Here is a 17,713-nt window from a genome sequence, read left to right as displayed (position 1 = left end):
TATGCCATTTTAAACCATTCCTAGCTACAGAAAAGGACATTAGTAGAAATGACTCTTGGCAATGTAAATGTAAAGAAATTTTGTCTGGTGTAATGGAACTAATTGTCACCCACGGCTACCAGCAACTTTCACATCTACTTCTAAGTGAATTTCAGGATTACTGTCTGCAGTGTTTGAATTTCTATAAGAAATGCCTGGAAAATGTCCTGATTCCCTCTTGAAATAATGAGTTTTATCATCTTTAACCTATGTTTATTATGATGTTTAAAGCTGGTTCCTGAGCCTTCTGCAAGGATAGCTAATGGGTGTTTTGGTTTGATGTGTGTCCATGAGTGTGTGTGTGTGTGTGTGTGTGTGTGTGTGTGTGTGATGTAAATCATTAAGAACTATGGATCTAAGATCTCTCTCTCTCTCTCTCTCTCTCCCTGTGTGTGTGTGTGTGTGTGTGTGTGTGTGTGTGTGTGTGTGTGTGTGTGTGTGTGTGTGTGTAGGGTAGTGTAATGTATCATTACGAAACATAGATCTAAGCTCAATGAACATGTTTCAATCACCTTCATCACTGCACACTCAAGTTGACCCCTGGGCCCTTAGGGACTACTTGGTATCTATGAACTTCAACTTCTCAATTGCATTCTGGTTCTTTGAGGACTCTGGAACCACCTTACACACTTCCTGCCTCAGATCTGGGACATTGTGGGTACCTTTCAATGAAAACAAGATTCAGATGATACAATTTTTGTGCTCAAGTTGTTCTTTGCTCTTTAGGTGGTCATCATTTTCAACTTTCCAGTTGCCAGACATGCCACAAGTTTATATTGGCATTTCTGAACCAAAGTGGAAGCTATGTGGTTTTAAATTAACCCATCAATTCCAGGTCTGCATCTTTTCCCAACCATGCCAGAATCCTTTGTCTTCGATATAATTGTGGTTAACTTCATAGCAACATAGATGGCCTCATAATAGCAATGTCCTTCCAACCACAAAAAAATACCATGGAGACAATTTAAGATGGAGATCTCTTGACAGATTTAGAGTACATTCTACCAGGAACAATCAAAACATGGCCTTGTATATCCAAGTGCTCTCTTCTGTGTAGTTTGGCTCCCTTCTCTGTCCAGTTATTGTTTCGTGAATTTCTGATTTCCATAGTAATTGACATAGATGAGGGGACAGACTCTTCCCTGGGACACTGAGCAGGTGGTAAACACTGTTAAGATACCTTTCAGTGTCAACCATAAGTTAGGTGTATATTGTAAGTGTTCATTCTGGTGTTTATTTCCTATAAATGAGAAAAGAATTGTAGTCCAGTCAATTTGACACTACTTAGCAACTGCTGGACTCTGCCTTGCTTCTCTGGCTTTCCCAAGCAAAAGGGCTGTCAGTCAAACAGCAGTCATCCCATCCTTATGCTCACACTGGCCATTTTGAACACTTCAGAGAGACACTTTCAAGAAACTACACGGAGATCACAGCTGCTTGCTCTATCTCCTGAAGATGCAGTCACAAGCAGGACTGTTTCAAACAATTGACATTCAACTTTTTGCTATCATAAGCCTTCATGAACTCTAGATAGCCTCCCCCCCCATTTCCCAGACCAGAGGAGAAACACTTCTCCTGGTGGCCTAATAGGATTATTGTGACTGGTACAAATAAGACAATGTTGGGATTGGTGCAAACACCAATCTTTATTTAGCTGAAAAGTTTGCTGTGATTAGTGCACAAATCTTTCTTCTGACTATTTCCCCGGGGCTATTCAGCTGATTGGTGAGTTGCTCAGGACATCTTCCTGTTGCCTCCACTGCTGTTGCAACATCATGCCCAGTAAAGGCTTCTCTTGTTGCCAATTCTAAGTGGAGTGTGCTGTGTGAGTAACAGAGAGGAAGAAGCAATGAAGAAAGCAGCATCAGAAAGAGTGGACTAAGGGCAAGGGTGGAGGCAATGGGACAGTATCTGCAGTCATAGTGGGTACCAGCACACAGAGCCATAGGATTAGCAAGTGGCCAGCTGTTGGCTTCCAGAGAAGGGGCGGAGCTGGGCAGGCTGCACACCAAGCTACAGAAGGTGCAGCAGGGTAGCTACCTACTTCACAGTTGAAGAAGAGGCAGGGTGGAGCCATTAGCAGGCCACACTATAGAAGCACTGGTGTTCCTGGCTGCATTGGTAGCTGCAGGAGATGCAGAGCTAAGAGCAGCCCCAGACCTCTCCTGAATGGCAGCAACAATGATGGCAGCCACAGTAACAAGAGGTAGTGAACAGTCCCAGAGAGCAGCCACAGCAGAGACAAGATAGCTGACAGGGTGGAAAGAGGGGAGGATGCTGAGGCTGAAGGACAGAGCCTGGAGAGAAGATAAGATGCTGGCTCTGGTGTCAGAGGAGTCGGAGACAGCTGTGAAGACTTCCTGCAAGGATGCCAGACCCCTCAGGTTCAGGAGCTGTTAACACTGGTCTCTATCAAGAACTGAGGAATTCTAGTACCTATGGCCTTCCCAGAAGCTGGGCCAATGGTTGCTAGCAAGGGTGGAGAAATCCCGTCTACGTGGAGCTACCCAAGAGTGCTAACACTTGTAGGGGTAAGAGCCCCATTATCTCAGGCCTACACAAGGTGTTAACACTAGAGGGCGCCACGTGCTGTTGCAGCTGTGGCTGACCTCAAAAACCTAAGGATTCAAATACAAGTGCTGAAGCCCTGCACTTGAAGGACTCCTCACCCACCACTCCTGCCCCAGACTTTCTATCTGGGCAGAGCTAGCAAGTGAACTGGCACTGGATATTATTGATTCAAGGGTCCCAACTTTCAATAAAAATTTACAAAGCACAGGAAGAACCAGCCAAGTATGGATAGTCACATCAAAAGAAGCCACAGAAAACATCTTGAGATAGCTCAGACAGGGCGATGTAGTTGGAAACCTCCCAATGAACAATCTTCACTAGTTCCAAAGTGCTGCAGGAAGCCCTGAAAACATAAGTAAAGGAAATGAGGAACATGATAGATAAGGAGGACTGAAGGACATCATCGGATGGAGACAGGAGGAGTCCAGCTGCAGACTTAAGCTGTTGTAAGAAGCAGGGAATGCAATGCTGGTTAGCAAAGGCTCACCTGCGGAAGAGGAAGGGAAAAGAGAGAAGTAAAGAGAAGCTAAGAAACCTACAGAAACTACTAACCCAGGGTGCACATGACTGATGGCAGTTCTAGGGGAAGCAGAGAAAGCCAAAACAAACCTGAAGGTCTCATGGCTAAAATCTCCTAGTATTTGATGAAGACACATGTTAACATGTCGTGGATACCTCAAGGACCCCAGGGAGGAAAGCCTCAGAGACCCACAACTGAACACACTGCAACCAAGTTAGCAAAGTCCAAAGATTCAAAGAATAGCTTGCCAACAGCAAGATGCAACTTTTTTCTCAATAAGTAGGATTAACAGCAGAGTGTTCTTTAGACACCATCTGGGTTACAGGGAGCGGGATGATACTTTTAAAGTTCTAAATGGAGGAAAACATGTCTATCCTGCAAAACTAGCCTTTTAAATGGAAGGCAAAGGTAAGACATTTCCAAAGGAGGAAGGCATGGTTGACAAAAAAAAAAAAAAAAAATCTCATAGGGACCTTTTACACTGTAATGAGAACATACTACAGACTAACTAAAGCCATAAAGATCCCTGCTTTTTAAAAATTAAACATATTATTTTAAAAGGAGAATTATGATTTTAGTCTATCTTTTCTTTTTTGGTTTCTTGGATGGTATAAAAGGCAAATGTATTAAACAAACCAATGGTTATACAATATTAAAGGATGTAATAACAAGTGGTAGAATCAGGAAGAATAAAGTTAATAGATGCTGCTGATATCAAGCTGGAACCAATCCCAACCAATGACCAGAAACTTAGGGTGTGGCTAAGGTTTGGAGGTGAGTTGTGCCCCAAAGGTTGAAGAGTCGAAGCTTGGTTCTCAGAGTCAGTCGTAGAAAGTGGTAGATGTTTGCATATGAGGCCAGGTAGGAGATCCTTGGTCTTTGTGAACGCTGACCATGAAAGGGAAGCAAAACCCAGTTAGTTCCATTAAGAGAGGACTGTTAGAAGAGAGGACTGGTCCCCATCTTCCCTCTGCTTCCTACCTCTCTAGGTGGGGCTTCCTTTTTGTAAGGATCCGGCATTATGCTGGCCTGCCCCTGTCACCTGGCAGAATGCACTCAGGTCAGCCCAGGTACAAACGACCCCTTTAAAAGAAAGACCCCATCCACTTCCATTCTCTTTCCTGCTGTTCCCCTGTCTCCCTCTTCTCTTCTGCTCTCTCTCTGCCTCTGTGTCTCTTTACCTTTTTTTCTCTCCCCCCCCTTCCCTTTCTAATAAAACTTCTCACTTAAGCTCTGTCTGCCTGGCATGTTTGTCTCTCGCCTTAGTCAACTAGCCCGCCATGGAATCCGCCAAGGTCCCCCACGCGTATTATCACAGTGCTTTTTGCATGTGCCCCTATGATAGCGTTCATCATCAGGCTTTTAGCAGAAGCTGAACCCAAAGAACCTACCTAATCTTGGATTTTTCTGCCTTCAAAATTACAAACCAAATGAAGTGTCCTGTGTCAGATATTCTCTGATAGCAACAGGAAAATGACCAACACAAATGCCAAATATAATTTTCATGGTTAATACTGAAAAAAGTTAAAAGATATGCGGCAGGATCTGGTGATGGCTCAAAGGTTAAGAGCACTGGCTGCTCTTCCAGGCAACCTGGGTTTGATCCCCAGCACCAATGGTGTCACACAGCCATCTCTAACTCCAATTTCAAGGGATCTAACACCTTTTTTTCTGGCCCCTGTGAGCAATGCAAACATGGCCCTGTGCAGACATGCAGAGAGCCAAAGCACCCATAGGCAGATTCGAATAAACATAAATAAATAAGTCAGGGTATTTAAGATAAACAGTGAAATGATATAATAGGATGTAAAATAACACACTAGGAAAGTCTATCCAACCAAAATGAACTAACTACTCGAAGAACTGAGGGATCAGGTTGGGGGAGAGAGGACAGTACTGAGATGACAGAAAGGGGGGCATTTCAGAGTGAGGTAGAAACTTAGTTCAAGGGAAACTCCCAGGAATCTACAAGAATGACACCAGCTAAAACTCCTAGCTATAGCAGATACATAGCCTGAACTGGCCATCTCCTGTGACCAGGCAAGACTTCCAGTGGAGGGGTTGGGACACCAACCCAGCCACATAAACTTCAATCCACAGTTCGCCCTACCTATGGGATGTGCTGGGGTAAGGGTAGCACAGAGACTGTGGGAGTGTCCAACCAATAGCTGGTCCACCCTCAGACCCATGCCATTAGAGCGAATGCACCAATGGCACTACCTGGAGGGCCAGGACCCAGAGGCTGGGTAGTTCGGAGACCTAGGATAGAACCAAATACAACTGGCAAAATAAATAAATAAAATGTCAATGTAATGATGCCTACTGATATTCTGCTATACTCATAGATTTGTGCCTAGTCCAATTGTCATCAGAGAGGCTTCTTCCAGTAACTGATAAAAATAGATGCAGAAACCCACAGCCAAATATTAGACCAAACTCAGCGAATCCTTCGAAAGAGGGGAAGGAAGGTTTGTAGGAGCCAGAGAGGTCAAGGACACTACAAGAAAATCCAGAGTCAACTGACCAGGGCTCACAGGGGACCACAGAGACTGAACTGACAGCTAGGAAGCCTGCATAGAACTGACCTAGGCACTCTGCATATATGTTACAGTTGTGTAGCTTGGTCTTCTTGCAGGACTCCTATCAGGGGGAGCAGGGGCTGTCTCTTTTGCCAGCTTTTGGGACCCTATTCTTCATACTAGGTTGTCTTGTCCTACCTTAATACAAGGGGAGGTCCTTAGTCCCACTGCAACTTGATATGCCACGGGACTAGGAAGAGAGGAGAGAGGGAAAGGGAGGGAGGAAGAAAACAGTAAACCAATAAAACTGGTTTTTTTATTTATGATAGTTTAAATAGTCAATTATCAGTATTTATGATAGTTTAAATACTCAATTATCAGTTAGAGATGGTATAGCATGTGTCTTTAAAAGAGGTCTAAACTATGTTACAAAGGAAGACTAGCTGTATATAAAAAGACAAAAAAAAATGTTCAAAGAGACGGCACAAAAAAACACACCAGGTGATTAGAAGGAAAGCTAGTGAGGCTACACTAATGTCTTCAAAATAGAGACAATGTCAAAATTTGTTACCAAGACTATAAAAAGTGCATAATGTACCCAAAGTAGGCAACTACAAGCATATGCATCACACACCACACATACACAACTCAGAAACATATAGCGCGCGCGCGCGCACACACACACACACACACACACACACACCACATAAACACATACCACATACACCACACTTACACATCACAGAAACATATAGCATACACACACACCCACACACCACATAAACACATACCACATACACACATCACACATACACATGTGAACCTTTACTTGTACATACACCACACACACATACCACATATACCACATAAACACATACATATGTGAACATTTACTCATACATATACCACACAGATACATACACATACCACACACACCACATAAACACATACCACATACACACACCACACATACACATGTGAACCTTTACTTGTACATACACACACATACACACACACACACTACATCAAAGAAAACCTTTGGACGGAAGGAGATGTATAAACTGTTGATACATTCACAAGAGATTAATCAGAAATCAAAATCCTAGCCAAAGGTAAAAAGTACAGCACCAACTAGGTTCCCGGTGAATTCTCCTAAGCACTTAAAGAGTTAATAACAACCCTACTCTTTCCAAACTTGGAGGAGAGGCAGCACTTCTTGCTTCTCATACAAGGTTGTCATCATGAAACCAAAGGTAGGCAAAGAAAACTGTAGAAACAAAAGTACTAAGGGAGACACACAGAAAATCCTCAGCAAAATGGAAAGATTGCAATTATATGAAATACATACTCTGGTCAAAGTGGAGCAAAGCTAGAAATCAACAGAAGACAAATGGCAGTGGGCCTCCACCAAGGCCAAGGGGGATCTGCTTCAGAATAGCAAGAAAGTCAGATAAGCAACAGATATACGCTGGGAAGGCATCCTGGAATCCAGTAAACACTGGGATCGTTTGTCCCAGGGGGAGAATTCTTATCTTCAGAGACACACCTAAGTTATCTATGTACAGAAGATATATGGAGACCAGAAACAAAATTACACAGGCAGCTAGATGATTACATTGCTTTTCTAATTTCACATGTGTGGAATTTTCCAAATAAAAGTTTTAAAGACATACTTGGATTTTGTTTTTCATAGGCACTGTGAGTTCAAGGCCAGCTTGAACAGGCTGCTGCCACTGTATTTATGCATTGTGTGGGCCTGTGTACACCCATGTGCATGTGTGTTGAATAAAGTTATTCAAACTTTTGGAGTGATAAGAATTCCTCTGAGGGCCAAAGGATAACAAAACTCTCAGGGTCAGATCTCCCCTTGAGTTGTTTGCTGGTCAAGGGAGTCAAAGAGACTCCCCAAATAATATGCTATTGTTATTGCCCTTGGTTGCTTGAACTAGATTTGACTTAGAAGTCTTCTCCATGAGGACCAGCTTTCATAGTACCCAAAGATACTATGAAAACTGTCAAGGGAGAAAAGCAATAAATAGCCTATCCAACTATAAAGCCTATGAACCATATTAATTAATGCCCAGATGACAAGATATCCCCAGAGGTACAATAGTGGCAGTTAATATCTTGGGGATAACTAACAGTTGCCTAATTGAACTTAAGGCCCAATAAGATAAGAGGGAATTCATGTTTGGTACTGTAAAGTCAGCCAACCTCTGGCTGGTGAGGTCATGAACCCTAGACAATAGATTCCTCCTGCCCCTTTCTTAAAGCACTGTAATTCCTAAACACTTATCCTTAAACTCACAAATAAGCACAGTCCTCACCCCTCATCCAAGCCTGCTTCTTGCTGCACCAAATGGAGACTACAGAAATCTACAGCTGGTCAGAATGCAGAGAACAGCTGGACATTGGGTGCTCAGCCCCTGCTTACACATCCACAACACAACACTATACTTACGGCTCACAGAACAGTGTGGAAGAGGAGGCAGAGAGTTTGTAAGAGCCAGAGGACCAGGATGTCTGCTGGGAGATGGTGTCCTCTATGTATGACAGGGAGGCTGTACCCATGAAATCTTAACAATATGATTGCCTAAACAAGACCCCCAAGATGACAATACTAGTTGACGCACCAGTGCAGATGCGGGAAGTCTCACAAAGCCTCACTCCTAGATGGAGAACTGAAAGACATTAAATGATGGCTAAGAGAGGGAGAATTAGTTTTCTTCAGGGATGAATCCCCTAATTGATTGTCTAATCCGATCGGTCAGGCTAATGTTCTCAGCAGGCTGCATTTATATACACAGAGGGGGAAAACAGAAGGAATTGGAATGGGATGTCAAAAACAATGTCAATATACTACTCATGTATGAAATTCTCAAAAATAATAATGCCTTCATAATTAAGATTAGAGAAACTTTTCAAAGCATAGTACAAAATACAGGGATCACAATGCTAACAATTAAGACATTAAAACCATGTATGACAAAAAAAAAAAAAAAAAACAAAAAACCGAAAACACAGATGGTGTTTGCAACTGGATTCAACAGTGAACTCATGTGCAGAAGATATAAACAATTCCTGCAAATCAATACACAGAAAAAAAAAGTCTGATGTTTAAAATCTGATGCTCAGAATGGAGAGTAAAAGATAGGCAGGTACTTAATGTCACTTACAAGCAACAGATAAGTGAATGACACGTTTAGTATTAATGACATACCCACTACAGGGCTCTAAAGGCTGGGTGCTCACAAGGGTTTCAGAATGTGGGATGACTGGCAAAAGCAAAATAAAAACTGTCTAGATGCTTGTGAAAGTGTAATTTGATGTGAGCTCAAGAGCCATTTGACAAATATCACTGATAACTGTTAGCTTCTGGCTTGGACTCCTGAGGTAGCACACACATGCCTGCCAAAGTTGGGAGGGGCCTGTCTAGCCATTAGTGCGTGTTATTCTCCCTTCATGAAAGGAAATCAAAAGGGATGGTGGATCAGTTTATGCATCTACACCGATGAACTCCAAAGAAGGTTGAAAACAGCTGTGATAAAGGAAACCATGTGTTCTTCATGCACATACAATTAAAGTTATAAAAACATATAATGGCATGATGTGCAGCCCTGGAATCTGGTGACAAAGAAATGATGTAAGAGCTTGATCTAGCCTCTAATGTAGCGCAGCATCTCTAGCAAACTAATTTGACAGTAAACTGTGAAGATCTCAAAACTGGGTCTCCATTATTGTGTGACAGTTTTATCCTAGATATGGATGACAGCGTAAGCACCACAGCACAACTGAGAACTGACTGGGTCAGGAGCCAGTGGGCAGAGGTAATTCATATGATGACACAGAATGCATACCAAGAAAAGAGGGCCTTAAGGATAAACTAATCAATCCTTGTTTAACAATCTCTAAATCTACTGGAGCTATTTTTGTCAATTTGATATAAGCCAGGGCCATCTGGGAAGAGGGACCCTCAATTGAGAAAACACAGCTATCAGATTGGTCTGTGGGGCATTTCCTTGATTGCTGATTGATGTGGGAGAGCCCAGCTCACTGTTGGCAATGCTATCCCCAGGCAGGGGCTTCAGAGCTGTACAAGCAGACTGAGCAACCCAGTAAGCAGTGTTCCTCGGAGGCCTCTGCTTTCTTTCCAGTCTCCAGGTTCCTGCCCAGACTTCCCTCAGCGGTGGACTACAACTATGAAATAAACTTAACCCCTGTTCCCTGTGCGCACGCTAAAGCTGCTTGTGGTCAGGGTATTCATCACAGTGGTAGAAAGCAAACTAGGACACTATTAACACAAACCAACTATTAGCAGGCCCTCTCTATTCCCCACAACCCTAACTACCACAATTTGACCTCTAGTTCAAAAAACTAGGACACTATTATTAACACAAATCAACCATCAGTAGGCCCTCTTGCTCCTCCACAATCCTAACTACCACAAATTGACCTCTAGTTCAAAAAACTAGGACACTATTATTAACACAAATCAACTACCAGTAGGCCCTCTTACTCCTCCACAACCCTATCTATCACAAATTGACCTCTAGTTCAAGGCTGATGAAAGTCACCTACCCTCCCCTGTGCCCTTTTTGATGAAGAACTTAGAACAGCTCTTCTCAGAACAACTGTATTCACTGTGTCCAGTGTTTGGCTGGATATTATTAAGAACTCCAAGGAGACTCATCTCTTCCAGCTCATCTACAGCAACATAAAGTTGTTTTCTTCAGTTGAGATTGAGAGCTCCAAACTTACGCCCAGAGAACCAGCCTGATCTTTAATTGAAACTAGGTCCAATGACCTCAAAACCCATCATGTCACTGTACTGTGCCACATCTCCTAAAGCCCAGGGGATCTTGTGGTTGTCCTGTTCACACTGGGCTGCCCTCACCAGAGGTACACCAAGTTCTTCAAAGAACTATTCAAATATACTAAAGAAGAAAATGGGGAGAACTTCTGAGCCCAGAACTTGTGACCACTCTTCTAGGAGTGACCTAGCATGGCATAAAGAACAAAAAGTAGCTCAAAATCAAGAGTAAAAATAAGGTGTAAGTGACTAAATTTACACCAGAACTTTTGCTGAATTTTACATAAAGTCCCATACCTATTCAGAATGGCATGCTTGATATAGGATTTGGCCCATTCCATAGGTACACAAGCTAAATTCTTACGGTGGAACTAGAATCTGCACTTTGGCAGTGTGACTCCCAAACAGGCTGGGCTAATCACTATGACAATGTTTTATAAACCTGAGACTTACAATGAATGGTTTTACAACTTGCTGCAATATACACTCCTGGCCTTCTGCAACCATTGATCTTAGTTAGTATCATGGTAAAAAACCATCTGGAATCAGACGTTTCCCTAAGAGTCACAATTTCTAACAGGGAAACAACAAAAATAATGATGAACTGACTCAAAAGCACAGTATTTATTATAAACAGAAAAAAAAAAACCCACTTTAAATGGCATTCATAGGGTAACAGAGTAATAATGAGTAGAGAATGTTAGAGAACACATCATATAGACTGTTTGGAGCCAAACAGTGCTCATATCCATACAGAATATGCATTTTTAAAGTTGTGGTGACATGAGGCTAAAACAATTGCATTTCAAATATCTTGCTTAGCAACTGAACAATATCACTGAATCTCTCAAACACAACATAATTATCATTCTTGATGTTTGCCTAAAACAATGTTGCAATGCCAGAATACTGAAGTGACTGCATAGGTGAAAGAACATCTTCAATTACTCACACACAACTTTGTAAGCACCACATTCAAATGAAATCTGAGTCAGTGACAGGGTAGGTCTCACGTGAGGATGTGCAGGGATTGTACAACCAGATATTCTCTTATTAGTAATATGACAACTTCCCAAAGTATTTCCATTAAAACAATTGTATTTCTAGTTTCAATAGACTTTTCTTGTCCCCCCATGAACTAGAGTAATTAAGAGATAATAGCTATCTTGCTTCTTCATCTTCTAGGAGAACAAAGCAATTTAACTAAGTATTTTTTCCTAAATGTTTAACACCATACTACAATTTTCCAGTTATGCTTAGAAAGATGGAAAACCTCTTTAAACAAAAGTAAAATATGTAAAATATTTTTTCTTCCATCACTTTAGCAATGAGAAATTAAAGTCCCATTACAAAGTATCAAAACCTTGCACAACATCCTGATGCTACAAGATATTTACACCTAGCAGAATCAAGCTTCCTCCAACCAACCCCCTTTCCCTGTTCGTTTATCCTGGATTTCGGGAGTTCCTCAGACTGCACCTCAAGTTCAGGAGGATGTGGTTGGGGCACTTGCTGCAGGTCTGGCCCTATTCTCCTCATCCGCCAAGGCCTCACAGTACTGTGTGGGCCAGTCTTTGGGGTCCTGGTTATGGACTTTGGCCACGAACTTGAGAACTTTCATCTTGCTGGTTTCTAGGTTGGTTCGCGGGCCCCACTGTAACTCGTAGTCCACGGGATCGGTGTGGGGTATCCTCCGGTACTCCAGGTAGCGCTGCCGCACAAAGTCCTCAGTAATGAGTTTCTTTGGGTCACCAAAAATTAAATGCTTCTTGGTGGGGTACACCCCGAGCCGCCGCAGGAAGTCCCAGACCTCGGTCTCGGTAATGGTGTTGCCTTTCATGAAGATGAGCCCCAGGACTATCATGAGCAGGCCCGTGGTAGGTGTACCCTGGTCGCCCCTCACTTCGGCGTCCTCCTCCACCGGCTCCAGCATGTTGATAAGAATGTAGGTGTGGCTCTTGGGCTCCAGCTCCACCAGCTTGTACCCGAACACGTACTGTAGGCGCTCGGCGGCCAGCCGCAGCAGGTTGGGGTACACGTCCCGGTAGTCACCCACCACGTGCTTCAGGATGTCGGTGCGCTTGATGGGGATCTTCTTCTGGTCCTTGATCAGCAGGAACTGCACCAGCTCGGCCACCTTCACCTCCAGCTGCTTCTGGGTGCGCGGCCCCACGGCGGGGGACGACAGGGAGGCGCGGGAGCCCTGGGACGTGCCGCCCGTGCCGCGGGACGTGCTGGGAGCCTCCTCGCCTGCGTCTCCCCACTCCCGCTCCCTATCGGCCTGCGTGCTGGGCCGGCCGCGGCCCCTCGGCTTCTGCAGCATGTCACCAGGCGGCGGAGAGCCGGCCGCGTCCACCTCACAGTAACCGCCAGAAGCCTGCACACAGCGCGCCCGCGAGAGTCTGGGAGGAAGAGCGGCGCGCGGGTGACGTCATATCGCCTGCGCGCTGCGTCCGGAGGCGGAGCGGCACGACTGGGAGTCAGCCTGAGAGGGCGGGGCATCCTCACTGCTACTGCGCATGCGGAAGGCCTCGGCTGCCTCTTCTGGGCTCCAGCCTCGGCTTTAACGAGTAGCAAAGGGAGTTTATGGAGTCATATAAATAGAAAACAAGAACCAAACTCCTCGGCAAACGTACGAATGAATTCTAGGGCACACCTGTTTACGCACGTTTTATAGTTTTTTGCTGAGTTTTTAAATTAGAAAATTTGTATATAGAACATAAAGGATAAATGTGTGTGTGGTGTGTGTGGGAGAGAGATAAAGTGTAGAGGAAGAGAAGACCTGGGAAGTAAAGTAAAAGCGTTTATTTGCGTACCAAATGACATGAAAGACACAAAGGTCCCTTTCTGGGCAGAGTCATACCCTCCTGGCCAGTTAATTTCTTGGCAATCCCTTAGAATCTGTAAGGGAAATTATTCTCCAAAGCAAGATTTCTCCCGCTATTTTCAGGATCAATTCTCTTCCTTGAACTTCATCTAGATGAGTATGAGAAAGCACATAAGCATTGCCAATAACGCGTTTTAGCTTGGTGATGTGAGCTGACCTTTTGGAAGATGTGTTTCAGAAAACTGCCTTGGACCCACACCCACAATTTTAGCAGAAACGAAATGTTAGAGGAATGCTACCCCCAAAGACACTTGCTCTCTCCAGAGAATACCATTTAATTTAGATTACCAATGGTTGGGAGTAGCAATAATGTGGATCTCTTAATTTTCTTTCTTAATATATAAGCTTAAAAGTCTCAGTAAGAGAGGAGAGCTAGCATCCCTTACAATTTGCGATGTGTGCGGTTTGTAGATAGTTTAAATTGTGCGACTCTAATAGACAAAATGGGCCATTTCATTAACTCAAACCATCAGCAGTCTGTTTCCATTGCTGCTACAGATCTCAGTAAATGTGTTTCTTCTCCATTTACTGACAAAGAAACTGAGTTTTCCTCTGTCTTTAAAGCTACAAAGGAAATAGGTAAACTGTTCAAGGAATGAACTCAAATTGATTTCCTCTTTAATGCTAATATATTCAGAGGAAAGCAATTCAGATCACATTATTTGAATAATAACATCAAAACATGGCCTTATTAAAATTTCATTAAATGTAAGCAGCATAAAATTTTTGTTTATAATTCAATATGAAAATTCAGTCTGGTAATGGGACCTGCAAAGTGAATATAAAATCCCACTCCCTGTTGTGATGCAAGTATTCTGAAATCCAGTGAGCTATGTATGAGCAGTGACTCTGCTCCACACAGGGTCCCACAAGAAATCATCAAGCATTGGTGTCAATTGCAGAGGCTGCTACAGTTTGAATGTGTCATTCACTCACAAAGTAACAATGCTGCTGGAAATGCAATCCCCAATGTAGCAAGCAGCATTGTTACTTTGTGAGTGAATGAATGCCATATTCTCTGTAATGGGTTAAGAGTGAGTCTATTTTGCCATTGTAGTCCCTCACCATCTCATGATATAGTGCCCCTAAACAGATGTGGCACCTGCCCTTAGACCTCCCAACCCCCAGGGCCATGAGTGAAATGCAACTCTGCTATTTTCAAATTATTCACTCTATGGTATTATTTTACAGCTACACAAACAGATTAAGATCAACTAAATAATGCACAGCATCATGGCATTCTCTTTTATTTACAGTGAGCCATTCATCTGCTTCAGTCCCCCCCCCCCGAAAATTGAAGTCTGTATTTAAGTTCATAGAGGCCTTCTGTAATCTAAAATTCTGCAAAAGGTCCTTCCAGAAGGATCAGTTGTGCCTTGAGCCAAATAATCTCAGCAGCCAGGAGATAAGAGAGAAATGGAAAAAAAGCTGAGAGCTGTTGTCCAAAGTCAAGCTGGTTTTCGGTATTTTCCAAGCTAATTTCTCCATAAAGCTCCAAGGAGCTCCAGCAGCCTAAACCCACAGCATCTTTTAGTAGCACCCCCACAGACAGCAATGATCATGACTCAAAACACTCAAAGAAAGATACCAGTTTTAAGTCTTAAAACACTTTTCTCCATGCTGTCCAGAATGAGAGTGAGAAAACACAGGCATGAAACAATGCTACTATAATGGAGTCCAGAATGTGCATTGAGGAAGTCAACCAAACCCTACATTCCACTTCAAATAGACATTGGAGGCAGCGGAGGCTTGGGTAGAAACTGTGACAGTAGTAATATTGATAATGGCAAATGGCAGCAGCTAATGCCTTTACAAAGGTAACTGTGAATACTGATTCTTTAGCCCAACAACCCTGTGGGGCATGTTAATTACTCTCACTCACAGAGAAAACAGATATGCAGAACACAGACATGGTGACCTTGAAGAAGTAAAGCTTTGGCAACATGGAATCTAAACTATAAATATAAAAAGGCTACCTACCAACAGTCCAAATTTCAGCTTCCAGACTGACAACATGATGCCATTAATCCTGGCTTCAAGGAATTAAGTGAAATTTGTCTGCTAAGTGCCTAGCACAGGGTCTGGCAGGGTATTCGATTACCATTTGTTTCTTTTCAGAGGGGTTATGCTAATGACAATTTTGAGGATGATACAAAGGTGTGTGCTGTGTGTGTGTGTGTGTGTGTGTGTGTGTGTGTGTGTGTGTGTGTGTGTGTATGTGTGTGTGTATGTGTGTAAAAGAGGTACAGCCTTACTTTTTTAGGGTCCTGGCCAGCCCTCTGAATTTAATTCATGAGACAGGTTTTTAATTTAATTTGATTTTTGTAATCCTTGGGGTCAAATCTGGTTCTTCACATACATTAGGCAAATGTCCTACCACTGAGCTATACCCACAGACCATGAGACCAGTTAATTGGGCAAAAATATACACCTTTAGTCTCTTTTATAATGAAACCAAGTTTCAAAGAAGTAGCAAGATCTGGACACTTTTGTATTTGAACAAAGAGAAATAATTGTGGAAATGTAACTAAATTATGTAGGAAGGCTAAAGGGGGGTTTCCCAGAGACCTCTTGGCCATGACCCAGTAATGTTTCTTTACTCTCCATGGGCAGGCACCCTGCGCTTGGAAGTTTTTATCTCCTGTTTTCAGGAAGAGAGGAGCTGAGGCTGCCCTTCTCATATCTGCTGTTTTTCAAGTGTTTTAGCTCAAAGTAACCCTAGTGCCAAAGTGGCACATTCTGGGTGGCATATTCTACTAACCTGCACTAGAAAGATGTTCATCTATAAAAATCAGGAAAAGGTCAGAGAGAAATATATAGACACCACTGTGCCATTAAGGCTGCACACTCTGAGAAATTAAAAGGTAGATTTTTGTTTGTTCATTTAGAAGATAAATGAAAATTATCTCCTCATTAAAGTTTCTGCAGTGACACAATGCTCTGCCCATTTCGTGGTTCAGATTTTTAGTAAATTCAATGTGATTAATATGTGGCAAGTGCAACTTTATGTGGAAGCCTTGAAGTCACAGAGATAAGTGATTAAAACAGAAAAGAAATCTTCAAATGTCTCTCGTTAATGACCCTTTTGCATTTACCATCAGAACCCAAACAAAGGGGGGGGGATAAAAACTCTTTGAGGCAAACCCCACACTAGCTAAGATTTCAAAGGCACCAAGCAAGGCAACACAGAGTGTTTTAACCATCTCTAAGTAATTAAATGCTCTCTTCCATCTCCTTGGCAGCAAATGCCTGCCAACAGGCTCTAATCATCTTCATTATCTACTAGAGGCTCCTCTCCATTCATTGGTATTTCTCGTACAACCAGAAAAAAGATTTTAAAACCTCTGAGAGCAACATGGTGCTAAAAGCAGGTGAGGACCTTTGGGGAAGAAAGAGAATGATCAAAGCATGCAGCTAACACGCCTGAGCAGCTCCCTGCTTTTTCTGGGGGAAGCAAATGGGACAGTGTGCAGCAGGCGTGACAAGGAGTTGAGGCACAAACACTGCTTTTGGTGCTAGGTAACAACAATGGCAATTGAGACATTTTAAAGGATTCAGTAAAGTTCTTCACGTCCACTCACTGTTTACTCTTAAATCTGTGTCTACCCATCCCTAACAAAAATCCTCCAGATTAGATGACATGGACAACCGCATAGAACATTGTGTTCCTTGTAAAAGTTGATCAAGCCTCTAAGAGCTTTCCTTGGCTGGGGAAAGGTGAGGGCTGACGAGACAGTGCCTTCCTAGTAATGCAGCCACTTGGCACAGAGCCTCTGATTGAACTCTCTTTTCAAGAAATAGAAACTACTCACTTACCAAGGGCCTTGATGAAAAGCATTAGAGGTATTGAGTTACAATCATACAAGGTCTTAAATAGGAATAAGACTTGATTTGTTAACTTGGCCTCTTCCTCCCACTGCAATTTTCTTTCCCTTTTAGAAATTGCCTCTTCCACCTCTAGGAGACTTTGATACTACTCTTTCTTCCATTGTTGCCCCATGTGATTTGGGCCAAGCACAGTGATTATGGCATCCAACCAGCATCTTTCAAGGGGCACTCACACACAGGTCCTCTTTCCTTCACTAACAAGCAGAAGTGTAACATACACTTAGCAGCCATCGCTGTGGTTTGTCGAAAAACCTCCCTCATGGTGATGCAAACTCAACCAAAGAGATGGAGGAATAGTTCGAATCCTGCAATCTGAATCTCCATGTCCTGGGTTTAAGGTTAGACTCCTGCAGATTGCTGGACACTGGAGTATCTTTCACCTAATCTGATATGAGCTGCTTTCTGGCACTTGAAACAATGAGCTTTAGCTAAGTCTGCAGGTAAACCAAATATTCAAGGGAAAGAGACTGCAAGGGGAA

General features: G+C 42.9%; 1 protein-coding gene across 1 annotated transcript; it reads right to left on the bottom strand.

Annotated features, from left to right (window-relative positions):
• Window positions 1-11,063: 11,063 nt before the first annotated feature.
• On the bottom strand, window positions 11,064-12,888 carry LOC100764696 (non-structural maintenance of chromosomes element 3 homolog). Its single transcript, XM_027408084.2, has one exon. It carries the CDS (start codon window positions 12,780-12,782, stop codon window positions 11,946-11,948), a length of 837 nt encoding a protein of 278 aa, XP_027263885.1. The 5' UTR covers window positions 12,783-12,888; the 3' UTR covers window positions 11,064-11,945.
• Between the last annotated feature and the right edge of the window lie 4,825 nt (window positions 12,889-17,713).

The sequence above is a fragment of the Cricetulus griseus genome, chromosome 3 (assembly GCF_003668045.3).
Source record: "Cricetulus griseus strain 17A/GY chromosome 3, alternate assembly CriGri-PICRH-1.0, whole genome shotgun sequence".
Taxonomy (NCBI): Eukaryota; Metazoa; Chordata; class Mammalia; order Rodentia; family Cricetidae; genus Cricetulus; species Cricetulus griseus.
This window is presented reverse-complemented; position numbering and strand designations above follow the sequence as displayed.